This window comes from Callospermophilus lateralis, unplaced genomic scaffold (genome assembly GCF_048772815.1).
Source record: "Callospermophilus lateralis isolate mCalLat2 unplaced genomic scaffold, mCalLat2.hap1 Scaffold_182, whole genome shotgun sequence".
Taxonomy (NCBI): Eukaryota; Metazoa; Chordata; class Mammalia; order Rodentia; family Sciuridae; genus Callospermophilus; species Callospermophilus lateralis.
In genome coordinates this window covers 963,514-979,088 of record NW_027512854.1, presented here as the reverse complement: position 1 = coordinate 979,088, position 15,575 = coordinate 963,514, and the positions used below count along the sequence as shown (strand labels likewise).

At 31.6% G+C, this 15,575-nt stretch overlaps 1 protein-coding gene across 1 annotated transcript in view; it reads left to right on the top strand.

Moving 5' to 3' along the window:
* Positions 1 to 15,575, top strand: part of LOC143388799 (A-kinase anchor protein 9-like) — a 51,098-nt gene that overhangs the window by 14,662 nt on the left and 20,861 nt on the right. The window contains 5 exon segments of the mRNA XM_077108172.1: positions 229 to 280; positions 648 to 823; positions 1,761 to 1,916; positions 2,687 to 2,884; positions 7,326 to 9,686. Coding sequence (XP_076964287.1) covers positions 229 to 280; positions 648 to 823; positions 1,761 to 1,916; positions 2,687 to 2,884; positions 7,326 to 9,686 — 2,943 coding nt within the window.

Here is a 15,575-nt window from a genome sequence, read left to right as displayed (position 1 = left end):
AGTTAACTTAAATGAAAGTGTCTTTTGCATTGTAAGAACTTAGATGTTTGAGGAATGATTGACATTTGATATGCCTCTTAGATACTTCAGTTAAATATAATTACCATATTTGTTTTGCTATTAAGGCATTTTCCCTAGATGTAAAAGATACACAGTTAGTAGAAATATTATTGTTAGGTAAATAAAATTTGGTCTCTCATAATATATCAGGAAATTATTTTTATACAGGTAAATGATTGCTGTAATGTGGTGAAAACAGGAAAGCCTACCAATTTATTAATGGTACAGTATATAAAACTACTCATGATACTAATATTTTTTATTATTTAAAATCATTTGACTTACTAACCAAGCTTTCTCCTGTATGTAATTCTTTCTGTATGTGATTTCTAAAAGTTACTAGATCTTCTTTACTGCTTAACAAAACAAAGTTACCTCATTTTCATTATAGCATGGAATTGGAACAAAATTTGCAGATATGCTGTTTAGGGGTAATATCACATTAATAGCAAACCAGATTCCCATAGAAGTGAACTTCAAAGTGAAGAGTGATGATTTAAAGTGGATTTTGTTATGGAATTCAATATTCGAATTCCTCTCTCAGGAATGTTGCTAGTACTGAATTATTAAAAATATTGGATTGATTTACGAAGAAGAATTTGGTGTCGTTGATTCTTATTCTGAACAAGGCACACACTATAGTGAGACTCACCTAGAGTTGATAGAAAATGAATTAGTTGGGAAACCTGAACATGAGCCCGAAGAACTGAACAGAGAACTGGAAGAAATGAGGACCACCTGTGGGAATGAAGGATTGCATCAGGTACATTTACCTTCTGTGGCCTTTGTTTGCTACTCACAAAAACAAAAACAGGAAATTTTTTTTAAAATATTTTTTTTAGGTGGACACAATATCTTTATTTTATATTTATGTGGTGCTGAGAATCGAACCCAGTGCCTCACGCATGCTAGGCAAGTGCACTACCACTTGAGCCACATCCCCAGCCCTCCAGGAAATTTTAATGATAGTTTATTTATTTAATGAGAATTACAGGTGTTAACTTAAGATTATCTCATTCACGAGAAAAATGGGGTTCTTGCACATAGTATTAAGAATCCCATTTTACACCTAGAATTCAACTATTTGGGGTAACATGTATGTTACTTTGTTTATTTAACTTAATAAGATAGAGTAAAATAACTTTGGTGATTTCAGGACAGATGTTTTTCTTATGAGCCTGAAAGAAAATTGTGGTATAAATCATATTTTTTTAAAAATGATGACTTAAACCCATTAAGAATGTCAGCATGTCCCTGTAAATATTATCTGCAGTTAGAGTGACATCTCTTGTATTAAGTAATCAGTTATGAATCAAGATGAAAATGGAATATTAATGAGGATGACAGAATAGATTTCAGTTTCATCCTCTCCAAAAACAAGTTTATGCTGTTGCCTGGTAACAGATTGGGGGAGCTCCCCAATATAAAGGCATTCGCTTCTAGAATTAGATATATAGAAAAGCCAGAACAAGTGAAAATTTTTTGCATGTGCACATTAATTTCTTTCAGATTGATTTGGAAGTAAAACAAATTTCTTAAAGCTCATAGCTTTCAAATGTGGGAGATAGCATACAAATTGTAAGAATTCCACTAATGTGTTTTGAATCTCATATTTTTTAAAAAGTTGCTTGTAACAATGATAATCAATTTTATGTAAAATATAAGCCTAGAATGTAATTATTTTCACTGATTTCCTTTAGTTACAAGAATTTGAAGCAGCAGTTAAACAAAGAGATAGTATTATCACACAGCTCACCGCCAATTTACAACAGGCAAGAAGGGAAAGGGACAAAACGGTGAGAGAATTTTTAGAGTTGACAGAGCAAAGTCAAAAATTGCAGATTCAATTCCAACAAGTATTACAAGTAGAACAAGACTTACTCTATTTTTATAACGAATTTTTAAATTTTTTCGCTTTCTAGAACAAATCTGTTATAAAGCCATTTGTTTATTCATACTGGAAAAACTAGTGAATAAGTGTTATGTTAATCAAGAATTTAATTTATACTTCTTGGGTAGTTTCTTGCTATTGTTTTCTTTGTACTTCTTCCCTGTCTCTATTTAAAAATTCTACAAAGTCTTATCATGTGTATTTTTGCAGAAATTTAACCTGCAGTTACACCCTACTTTTTTTAACCCTGGTATGGCTTTATGTTAATTAGGTTCTCAATTATAACTAGACTGACAACTGGATACATTCCATTTATCTTTAGTTGGAACTATAATCTAATTGCGTTAAACAAAAGGGAGGAATTTAAGGTAAGAATACAGGCTTGTTTATAGAACTTAAGGGCAGAAATAGAATCAGAACTCTGAGAGAAATTGGAACTAGAGTTTGAAAAGTCATCAAGAATCCAGGAAGAACTTTCAGTCCACATTTTTCTCTGCCTGTCTGCCTGTCTTATTTCTCCTATTTTCTTAGCTTTATAATGTGAAAGGTAAATTCTTTGGCTCATTACCCAAAGTGCACATGACCTATCAGCATGTTGACAGCATGGAAACATGTTGGCTGAGATCGTAAGCCTATGAAGTGAGCATAGTTTCCAGAGAACCCCTGTGGGCTGAGGGTACAATAAAGTGAAACTTCAAAATTTAATATTTTAAATATTTTCTTTCTATTTTCAAGTTACAGGCTAGTGAAACTCTACGAAACCGCACTCACAGTAACACAGCTGCAGATTTACTGCAAGCCAAACAACAGATTCTCACTCATCAACAACAGGTTGAAGAACAAGACCATCTATTAGAAGATTATCAAAAAAAGAAAGAAGACTTCAAAATGCAAATTAATTTCTTACAGGAGAAAATTAAAGTATATGAAATGGTATGTGTATCTTAAGGAAGTCAACCTACTTGTAGCAGCTTTGTAATTAACTTTAAAGTTTTTAATGAAGGTGTTTATCTTTTTTTTATGCATATGCACCCAAAATTTCATAATTGAGACAAACTCTTTGAGTATATAAAATAATATATTTCAAAAACATTGAGAATTTCATAGTAATAGTTTTAAAGATGATACTACTCATTACTCTGCTCCTTAAAAGTGATCTGCCTATGCTAAACTAAAGTCTCAGGAGAATCTATTTTTATAACTAGGATCTTTATCCTTTTTCCTCCAACTAAATGTATTTCTTCTTATTTTAGCCATGATTATAAAATTCTGAAAAAGAAATTTTGTAAATTTAAATTAGAAAAAAATATGGTTGATTCTTTTTATTCACTTGAGTTATATTCCAGTTTGGGGGAATTATTTAGTCAATAAGTGCTCCTGGTAGGAAATGTATCACATGGATTGTAATCTTTAATCTTAAAAGCAATTCATGCTAGCAGATTCCATTTTTTTTTTTTTGTTGTTGTTTTTTTTTTTTTGAGAAGTTAAAGTTTAGATGTGATTATCCTGAAGCTGCCCCATTAACAGGTGCCAGAGTTGAAATTCTGAGCTCCTTGCACTACACTGCACTCTGATCCTTGCCATCTCTGTCCTCTTTTTTGCTCTGTGAGAGCTGAAACAAGGCAGTGTGATCACCGTGTTTGAATGTAGCTGAACATCATTTTACAGTAACTCAAATTTCTTGCCATCACTCTGTGTGTGTCTACAAATGTCTATGAAAGCACCATTGGTATGGATTTGTGGGTTTCAAATAAATTTGAGCAAGTAGGCAAATACAGAATCTGGGAATAATGAAGATGGAGAATACATATAATACAGCATATTTTATAAACTTAGCAGATTCTACAGGAAGTTGAGAAATTACCAAGACAAGAATATTGTTTGGATAACAAAAGCATTAACTAGCACTTATTAAGTACTTACTCTATAACAGGCAGTATTCAAAGCCTCTTACACATATTAATGCATTGAATCATCACTACAACCCCATGAGATAAGGGTACCTTTATCATTTACAATTGATGGTACCAAGACAGTGCAAGATGAAGGAAATAATCCAGGTGCAGAAGTGATGTATTTATAGAGCCAGATTTCAAAGCTCAGTTATCTGACTCCAGAGACTCCTCTTTGAAAAATAGGAAATGTACAAATTAAAATTTTGAGAAGGGCATGCTTTTCAACTAAGGTAATTTAAAGATTATGCAAGTGTTTACAGAATACCTATTCTGTAGTAACCCTTGCAATAGATATATGACGGACCTTAAGATGTCCCCTTTCTTCACTGAACCCATGGAGAGGTGTGGCATGTACACAAGTTACCACAAAATAAAAAGTAAGTGCAGGTAACAAGTGTTATGAATGTTTTGACGAGGTCTGATTTATGAGGAAAAGATTCAGGGTAGACATCAGCAGGGAGGTAATATTTGAGATAGATCTATAAATTGGAATAATGTGTTATTTATATTTTGTTTACCCATAAATTGGTATAATATATGGAACATAATATATGGAACAGCTATTCAATACCTATTTGGTAATCAAGAGAATTGTTTATGAATTCATGACAAATAGAGATAGGCAGGATATTCTTTGCGGGGTGTGGAGTGGGCATAAAGACCCAGGCTGAAATGTTGAAAATGTATAGGGAGCAAAAAGTAATTTACTTAGAAAGCAATAGGCTTTGGAAGTGTCTTTCTGGAGGGTAAGAGTAGAAAGACAATCGAGGCCTAAGTTGAAAGTGCCCGGATCTAGGATTTTATTATTTCTTATTGTCACTAGGCAGTATAATTTCAGATAATCTAAAATTTATGTAATTCATTTTAGTAATGAAAATAAACTGTTTATTTGAATGTTAGCAATAATACTTTTATTGTTCTTCTTATTATATTTTAATTTCTCAGTTTTCAAAAAATTTAATCCCTTTGAGAAGTAGTTCTGTCAGAGCAGCTGAAGTAACTATATTGATAGTCAAAGGCTCATTATCCTAATCCTCTAAACCTCCTGTGTTATAGTGGTCACAAACAGGAAGTATATTATTCCCCACTCTTTCAGGTGTAGTTCTAAAAATAGAGGTTTCCTTGACTGAAGGGCTCTCAGTTTTGTAACATAGAACAAGTGATTTAAAACCATGTAATTTGAAAAAAGCTAAACAAAGAAAACTGTGAATTTGTGGTGTTTAATAGTTGAATGAAGAATTATGGTTATCATATTAGGTGTTGGACAGTATTGAATTAAGTTATTTTCTTTTATGAGGAGTGTTCCTTTCATCTTATAGAAAATCAGGAAATAAAATTATAACAGATTTTTATATCAATGTTAACATTTTTCAAAACTAGTTATTATTTAACAGTTTAGCTAAAATTGACCATCATGAACTGATTTTACTTTTTTAAAAATTTTTTTAGTTGTAGATGGAAAAGATATCTTTATGTATTCATTTATTTTTATGTGGTGCTGAGAATTGAACCCAGTGCCTCTTGTGTGTGAGGCAAACACTCTACCTCTGAGACCCAGCCTCAGTCCTGATTTTACATTTTATATAGGTTCCAAATGATTTATAAATTTCTTTCTAGTATATGAATATATTTGTATAAAGCTCAGTAAAAATAAAATACCTTAATTATTTTATTTTAACCTCAAACACATTCTGGGAGATAGAGGAAATTTATCTTTATTGTACAGATAGAAATACCAGGATTAATAGATTACACTAATTTACTAATGTTGCATTCTAGTGTAGAAATTAAGAAGGCTCAGCACTTGGTAATAACATATGATGTAATTGTAAAAGGAATATGTGACACTAAGACAACAGCTCATAGTCTCACTCAAGAGGCTGCACAAGATAACCTTGTTTTATGTAGTGCAAAATTTGGCCTTTATTTGTTAGGCTCAGAAGTCATATTATTTTTTTCTTGAGCTATATCAGAGGTGAATTAGTTCAAGAGGTTAATGTTTAAGTCTAAATATAAGACTGTGAATTTAAAATGAGAAATAATTATCACAAACTTCAGATTTTAAGCTCATTGGATTTTATATTCTTTCTATGGACAGATGAATTTTAAAAGCCAGGTAATAATCTAAAAAGTTGTTTATTAAGTATTAGATGAAAGGGTGTTGGAGGAATCAGATGTTCAGTGGCATGAGGTTGAAATAACCTGTTACATCCATCTCAGAATAGTAATGTTCATGTCTGTAGACTAAACTTCTTAAATGCTCCTTGCTGTAACTCCCAACATTGTTTTCTGCATTCAGTATGGTTTTTCGAGAGGGATCAGACTTCTCAAAGGTTGACGGTGCGTTGGTCTTCTTCCAAGAACTATACTCAATTGATCAATGCCTACATTTTCTTAGTACATTCATTCAAGGCGCCTAGAAGTCCTGTTTGGCAAGGACTCATGTCTCCTTAAGATAACTTTACTTCCTTACCTATATTTTCATCAGTTATATGTATTTCACTTATTTCCTTGGCTTTGGGACTACAGCTCTTAACTGTTTAATGAATATGCATTAATATGTCTTGTCTTAGCCTAATCTTCAGTTCCAAAATTGAGTCCCGAGATAGGAACTGGGGAAAATTATCTGATGGTCTTTTATCTTTCTGTTTGAACTGTGGGTCTAAGCCCAAGTTGGTATGCTGTAAATATACAGTAGTGGTCTTAGATGTCACTTGATGTTCAGTCACTTAAGCATTGCATATCCCTAAATTTCTGATTCACTTAAAACCCCAGGAATGAAGTTAAGGAAGACTTAAAGGAATCCACTTTAGTTCTTGTTGTTGTTCTCATTTTATAGCACTTGTCCATGAAATACCTTCAAATCACTAGAATCCAGGGGAGGACCGGTATTTATTTATTTTTTGTTTCTTCTGAGAATCCAGGGGAGGACCGATTTTTATATTTTTGTGTCTTCTGAGAGTGTCTAGATAGTATGTAGTTCTATAACTAGCCATCAGAAATACTTATATTTAGAATATTGACCAGTTAATAAGAAAAATAAAAATGTGATAGTTTATATAGATATTTTAGTCAGACTGGTTTTTGTTTTGTTTTGCTTTTTTTGGTAGTGCTAGAGATCAAACCCAAGGCCTCACACATGCTAGGCAAATTAGATTGCATTTTTAAATTTAAATATTTAATCACAGCACAATGTAAGAGAAATTTCTTCCCAAGAAGGGTAAAACTGTTATATTTTTTGCTCATATGTACTGTCAGGTAGATAAGTCCTAGGTCTCCTTGTACTGGGAAAAACGGGGGTGGGGGGGCAGGCCCAACAGTTGCTTTTTATAGAATTTTATAAAAAGGAGACACCCATAAGAAGTTGCCAGAACCTAAAAATGTCATTCTTATATTTTCATTTTCTTTTCTTTCTAAAGGAACAAGATGAAGTAGAAAAGTCAAATAAAAAAGAATTACAAGAAAAGGAGGCAATCATCCAGGCATTAAATATAAGAATAATAGAAGAAGAAAAAAAGAATCTTGAGCTAAAGGATCAAGTCACAGCCACTGAAAAATTAATGAGAGAATTACAAGAACAAATTGCAAGTATGAAATTAGAGCTGGCTAATTCTAAGCAAAAACAAAGACAATATTCTGAAGAAATAAAACAATTAATGGGTACAGTTGAAGACCTTCAGAAAAGACATCATTACACAGATAGCCAGTTTGAATCTGATGTGGTACAGAGAATGGTGGAACAAGAAATGCAGAAAAGATTAGAACAACTCCGAGCAGAGATGGATGAAATGTATGGGCAACAGATAGTACAGATGAAACAAGAGTTAATAAAGCAACACATGTCACAGATAGAGGAACTTAAAGCACAACATAAGGAAGAAATTGAGAGTGTTTTAAAATCACATTTAAATATTACAATTAATGAAGATCAAATAAAGTTAATGAACGTGGCAATAAATGAACTGAATGTGAAATTACAAGATACTAATGCGCAAAAGGAAAAACTCCAAGAGGAACTAGGAATAGTTTCAGGAGAAAAATCTACTCTGCAGAGACAACTTGATGACCTTTTTGAAGAATTGAACTTTTTTAGGGACCAAATTCAGAGAGCTAGAATGATAATAGCTGAACAAGAAAGTCAACTGAATGAAGCACGTAAGTCCCTTAGTACAGTGGAAGCTTTAAAAGCTGAGATTGTTCTGGCATCTGAATCTAGGAAAGAACTAGAATTAAAACACGAAGCAAAAGTTACAAATTACAAGATAAAACTTGAAATGTTGGAAAAAGAAAAAAATGCTGTATTAGACAGAATGGCTGAATCACAAGAAGCTGAATTAGAGAGGCTGAGAACACAGCTCCTATTTAGTCATGAAGAAGAACTTTCGAAACTTAAAGATGATTTAGAAGTTGAACATCAAATAAATATTGAAAAACTTGAAGATAGCTTAGGCATTCACTATAAACAGCAGATAGATGGCTTACAAAATTTAATGAGTCAAAAGATGGAAACAATGCAATTTGAAAAAGACAATTTGATTACTAAGCAGAATCAGTTGGTTTTGGAAATTTCAAAACTACAAGATTTACAGAAGTCCATCATGGATTCAAAATCAGAAGAAATGACCCTTCAGATGCATGAACTCCAAGAGGAAATCGAAATATTAAGACAAGAAAAAAAAGAAAAAGGTACGCTTGAACTAGAAGTTCAGGAATTACAACTTAAAATTGAATTATTGGAGAAACAAATAAAGGAAAAAGAGGATGACCTTAAAGAAAAGTTTTCACAACTTGAAGCAGAAAATAACATTCTTAAAAATGAGAAAAAAGCTTTTGAGGACATGTTGAAAATTTATGTTCCTGCTGAACAAGAAGAAAAATTGATTTTCATTGACTCCAGCAAGTCCATATCCAAAGATTGCAGCTGGCAAAAAGAAATGGAAATGCTTACAAAAGAGAATGAGGCCCTCAAGCAACAGTGTATTCAGCTAAATGAAGAAATTGAAAAGCAAAGAAGTACATTTTCATTTGCTGAAAAAAATTTTGAAGTTAACTATCAAAAGTTACAGGAGGAGTATACTTGCCTTCTCAAGGTAAAAGATGATTTAGAAGACAGTAAAAACAAACAAGAATTAGAGTATAAAAGTAAACTTAAAGCACTTAATGAAGAGCTTCATTTACAAAGAATAAATCCAATTACAATCAAAGTGAAAAGTGTCATGCTTGATACTGACAAAGCTTTTGTCACAGAGGCATTAGAAATCTTTGAAGTTGTTGAGAAAGATACAACAGAACTTATGGAAAATCTTGAGGTAACCAATCGAGAAAAGCTAGAATTGTCAGAGAAACTGTCTGATCTCTCTGAACAATTAAAACAGAAACATGGTGAGGTTAATTTTCTCAGTGAAGAAGTCAAATCTTTAAAGCAAGAAAAAGAGAAAATTCTATTGAAATGTCAAGAGCCAGAACTCCTAATTAACCATCATAGAGCAGAAAATATAAACATGTGTGATGTTCATTTAAGTTCTTTACAAGATGGAATAGTAACTACTATAAACAAGGATTCTCAAGGATCATTATCTAATGTAGGTGAAGATTTTGGAGAAGAATCAAAAACAGTAGTGGAAGAGAAAATTTCTTTTGAAAATGTGGCTATTAGAAGAGAAAGCAAGCAAGAACAGTTATTTTCACCATCAGTAACAAATGAGTCCCCACCTGGGACAGATCAATCAAGTGAAAATGATAAACTCCATCAGGAACTTTATGTACTTAAATCAGAACAGGTATGTTTACTTATTTACATATGGTATAGCACAGTGAAAATGTACATTTCATGCTAAAAAGAGTTTTCACCTTATTAAAACAAAATTTATAAAAGAAAATGAAAGTGAATCATGTAATTCTCATTTGGATCTATCATTTATCATTTAATTTTCTTATTTTTTTCTTAAACTGTTTTTCTTTTAGCTAATCTATTATGTATTCTGCTCAGAAAATAAAGCAATATTTTCTTTATAAAGACAATAGTTTAAATAATATTGTTTAGAATCTCAACTTTACAAAAGTTATTGATTTTATAACTTAGTATTTTGTTGCAATTTCAAAGACTTTTAGAGTTTTTATTTCATACTGGTCTTTTTCAAGGTTCCACAATTGTAAACAAACTCTTGAATTTTTTAGTACCTTATGCAGTTGTTCAATAGTTATAAATTCTTTTTCCTTTGTGCAAGAAAAACACTTAAGCCCTAGAGTTTTTTGAGTCTTATACCTGAGGAGGAAAAAAATAGTATTAATTCTCTGGACAGCTAAAGAAGTAAAACACATAAAATAATAGGTTATTTCCTTTTATGTCAGCTATTCATATTAGAAATAATAGAAAAGTCTGATGTGTATCTTCAGTATGATAATGCTAAATAAACTTTTTATAATTAAAAACATCTTTTAGCTGTAGATGGACATTTTACCTTTATTTTATTTATTTATAATATGGTGCTGAGGAGTTAACCCAGTGCTTCACACATGCTAGTCAAGCTCTCTACCACTGAGCCACAACTGTAGCCTGCTAAATAAACTTATGTGTTTCTAAAACTTAGGTAACAAATATCTTTTGCAGATATAAGAGTTTAGTGTTGAAAGAGAGAAGAAGTTAAGGAGTATATATTTCAGTGAGGAAGACAGGTAATAAATGAGAAAATAAGACAGAAATATTGTTAACAGTCTATGAAGAAATAAAACATGGTATTGTGATAAAATAAAACAGGGAAGCTCACAAAAGAAATTGAGAATGATGGGTGGAGGTGGGTGGTGGTCTGGAGCTTGGAGGAATTAACACTTGAACTGAGATTCGAATGAGAGGGAAGAGGCTGCATTATGGAAATTAGAGCAGTTGTACCATGAGTAAATTTGAGGAACCGAATTAAAGGCCTATGTAGTTGAGTTTGAGAAGAGTTTGAAGAAGGAAGAAACTCAATCATAGGGAGCCTTATAGACTTTGTAAGTTTAGATTTTTATCCCTAAGTACAATAGGAAGTAATCGGAAAGTTTTCAGTTTTTATTTCTAATGACATGTTCATGTTGATGATCTTTTCAAATGTGGTCATACTTTACGTTTTTAATAACTTGAATAGACCCAAGAAATTCAAATTGCTTAACTACTATTGCTATGTTAAATATTGCAAATTGTTTTTAAAACTATAAATGGTGGTAATTACTCCTAAAAAATGTCAGACATAATTTAAATTTTATTAAAAAGCATTATTCGAAGAAGACCTGAATTTGAAGCACATTTGTCAAATTGGTGAAATTTTCTTAATAGGAATTTTGTTTCTGTATTGAAGATACTTGCAATGGTATTTAGATACTCTCTCCTTTAAATTAACTAAACAAAGTGAAGAAAAGCAAGTCTGTAAATTGCTCCCATTTATCATTACTAAAATAAACCCCATCATTGATACAGAGGGGGGAGTAAGGTATGTATGCAGGTGGAGGGACGCTCACAGAAGAAATTGAGCGGTGACTTACATAGTGATACTGTTTACTTGTCTGAAATACTGCAGAGGCAACAAAATACTCCTACTTTCAGTATTAAACTTAGTAATTAGAGCAGATATATCTCACTGAAACCAAAATAAATGTGGCTGTTAAGAATTTTTAACTGGCCAGCTGCAGTGGAAAATGCCTATAATCCCAGCTGAGGGAGGCTGAGGCAGGATGCTAGTGAGTTCAAAGCCATCCTCAGCAACAGTGTGGGAGTAAGCAACTCAGTGAGACCCTCTCTCTAAATAAAATACAAAATAAGGATGAGATGTGGTTCAGTGGTCGAGTGCCCTGAGTTCAATCCCCAGTACCAAAAAAGAAAAAAGAAAAAGAAAAAAATAATTTTTAAACTGAAAAGAAAGAAATGAATAGTTTTGGAGTATAATTCCAGATTATCAAAGAGTCTTTTCAACATTGGGGTGCAAGGAATAAAGAGTGGCAGGAACATCATAGATATTGGCTAGTTATTGATGCTGAGAGAAGCCATAAATTCAAGTGTGTGTGTTTAAAATTGGAGGTAATTATTGGTATTGGAAGAGATACTGAACTTAGAAACATCTACTGGAGCTTAGAAACCTCAAGAGAAACCATAATATCAGTTCTGTGAGTGAAGAGACACTACTATATAGGCTATATAGACAGCTACTATATCCCTAGTACCTAGAATAATGTTTTGCACATGATCAGCAGTTAATAATGTTTTACGAATGGATGAATGAGGGGTGAATAGGGGAAATAAACAAAGCCGCTTTATCAAGAATCAGCTGTGAATCAGGATAGGCCTTCATGTTAGAATGAAAATCAGAATAGCTTTTGTCACTTGCTATTTAGTATTGTTCTATAAGCCCTAACCATTCCAAAGATAAAAAGATACATGGCATAAATAGAAGTAGATAATTCACAGGTGTAATTAAGAAATTGAGAAAAATAATCTAAGCAAATAAACCAAAAAACCTAATGTAAAATAAATGTCAAAATTAGCCAAAAATATGTAAGACCAATATAAATAAAATTAGAATACTTTAATGAAAAATATTTGAATAAAGGAAAAGTCTCATTTCTGAGTGGGCAATTTTTTATATTATAGAATGTCAGTTATCTCTAGATTTATCCAACTTAAAAAGTTACAGAAATTTGACTTAATTGGTTTATAGTTCATCTGGAAGAGTAAATGCACAAGGAGAGACATGAATATTTTTTTTTTTAAAAAGTAGAACGTATGTAACATGATATGTAAAAAATAATTTTTAGGTTTAAATATTATCAATTTAATAAATGAGATATTGAACTGAGTTAAGTATTCAACAGCATAGAAAAGTGTCAAGAATATCTACATTCAAAGGAAGTAGAAGGAAGGAAATAAAGAGCAAAAATAAGAGAACTTGTAATAAACAAGTGGGAAAATTTTTCAAGAACTTTGGAGGTTTATTATTTGAAAAGATTATTTACAGGTATTAGATCTCCGAAAATATGACCAAGGGGGGAAAAACACATAAGCAAAATCAAGAATGAAATAAGGACATAAGTACAGGTACCACAAGAAATTTTAAAAGTCATAAATAATGCTACAAATAATCTCTGCCAATAGATTTGAAAATATAAGCAAACTCTAGATGGTGTTCTGGAAGAATATAAACTACCAGAACTAATGCAAATAGAAATGAATAAGTTCAAATAACCATTAAATAGAAATGAATAAGTCAGTAATCATTAAAGAGTTGAAGTAGTGGTCAGAAGTTTTCCCTTTTGCCTCATCTCAAACCAAAATGCTAGACTTAAGACCGTTTTACAAGTAATTCTTATTAACTCTCCAAGAACAAAAGTGTAATTGTTCACTAAAGTAGGATTAAAGAGAGAATGGAAAAAGAAAGGAAAGAAGAAAAACTGAAGAAAGAAAAACCACCCAGTTCACCTTAGAAGGCCAATATTAATATGAAGTCCTGATAGGAATTGTAAAGAAAATAAAATTGTAGAGTAATCTAACTTGTAAGTGTAGTTGCAGAAATTCCAAATAAAATATTAGCAAGTTATACCAAGAGTGGACAAATAGTTAAACATTTGAAAAAAAAATCTGTGACTGTAATCTCTACATTTTTATGTAGCAATACAAAATCCATGATTATTTTAGTGCATATCAGAAAAAAATACATAAAAAATTTGACAACCCATTTATAAGTTAAAAAAAAAAGCTTTAGGAAATCAGGATTAGCAGGGAAATTTTCTAGTCATGATGCTGATTTTCATCAAAATGTTGACAGATTATATTTCTGATGGTGAAATTTAGAAGCATTTCCATTAGAATCAAGTATAGGACTAGGATACATACCCATTGTCAACATTACTATTGCAACATGGTTTTGTAGTTCTTAGTGAATGCTTCTCCAGTTCTTGTAATATGACAAGAATAGGAAATGAGAAAAAATATGAACAGATCAGGCAAAACTTTAAACCCAAGATAATAAGATGTTTTGAGTTTTTGTTAAGAAAATTATAAAATATTGAAGGACACAAAGACCTGACTGTGTGCTAATACATATCATATCCATAATGGAAAGATACAAAGAAAAATATCAGTTCTCTCCTAATTAATAATTCTAGTCAAAATTACAATAAGGTTTCTTAATGAATGTGGAATACTGATTCTAAAATTGACATAGAAGAGTAAATAGCCAAGAATACTCAAGACAATCTTAAAAAGTATGTATTTGTTATCAAAACTTATTACAAAATCATTATAAACAATATGGTTTAATGCCAGGATGGTTAAGTAGATCAGTAGAATATAATGAAAAGCCCAGAACAGATCTGTATCTTGTAAAAATTTAGCAAGAAGGCCCTACAAATCAATGAATCACTTAGTGAATCTCTACTACATTCCAGGCACTGTTCAAGTCATTCATAATTTAACAGTGAATAAAAATGGTCAAGGAAGAATAAAGTTTACTTTTTAGGGTTTAAATGAACATTAGAAAATACAGACAAATATTTCTGGTGGTCTTAAGTGCTATAAATAAAATTACAGTATGATAAGAAGAATAAGATCTCCCTAAGTGTAGGGCTTTTTTTGCATAGGGTAGGTCAAGGAAGACTACTTTGGTGAGATGATATTTGAGCAGAGACAGAGGAAATCAAAAAATAAACCAAAATAGCAGAAGAAGCTTAGAGTATTCAAAATTGTTTGGGAGGATAAAAAACAAAATTTTTTTGAGCACAATTGATTTTTGATACTAGAGGTTAGAAGTTAGGGAACTAGATCATTGTCGCTTTAGGGAAAAAAAATCAGGTTGGTTAAAAATGTACACATAAGAAGAAAATAGAATCTTAAGATAGGGAAAACTTTTAATAAAGACAAAGCATGGGAAAAGATTTAAAATTTTTATTCTATCTTTTAAAAACAATAATGTAAAACAGATTTGAGGACTGGGACTAGATATTTGCCATGAATGTAAGTTGCAAACAAAAGCTATCAAGAATATAGAAAGAAAAATTAATGTAACAAGAGGTCCAAAAACAAAATAATAATGGGCAAAAGATGTGAAAGACATGTGCCTGAATAGGAGATCAAAGTATCTAATAAACATGAAAATATTCTTTCAACCTTACTATTCAGTGTAAAAATAAAATAATATTTTATACCCATTTAGGTTGGTGAAGTTAGTCTGATATAAAGAATGGTGAGGATGTGAGTATATAAGTACTCAACCTTCTGGTAGCATTGTAAATTAGTACTGTTATATAAAAATAATTTGATCAAATCTAGCACAGTTAAAAATGCACTATCTGTGACCTAGCAGTTATATTTCTAAGTAGTTCTCAAAGTGGGGTTCCTGACCAGAAGCACAGCATTACTTGGTAACGGGTTAGAATTCAAAGCTCTTTGACCTCTCCTGAATCAGAAACTGTGGGGATGGGGTTAGGTTCCTAAAGTAACCTGTTTTAATAAGCATTCCAAGTGATTCTGATGCATGTTACATTTGAGAACCACTAGTTAGAAAGAAATTAGCACATTTATCCAAAAATTAGGAATAAACCAATTTATCTCCTGAAAGGAAATGGACAAATTTTGGTATAGTCATAATACCACAGTTAAAATGAATTAACCTGTTGCCTACATGCTGTTTATTTTTTGTTTGTTT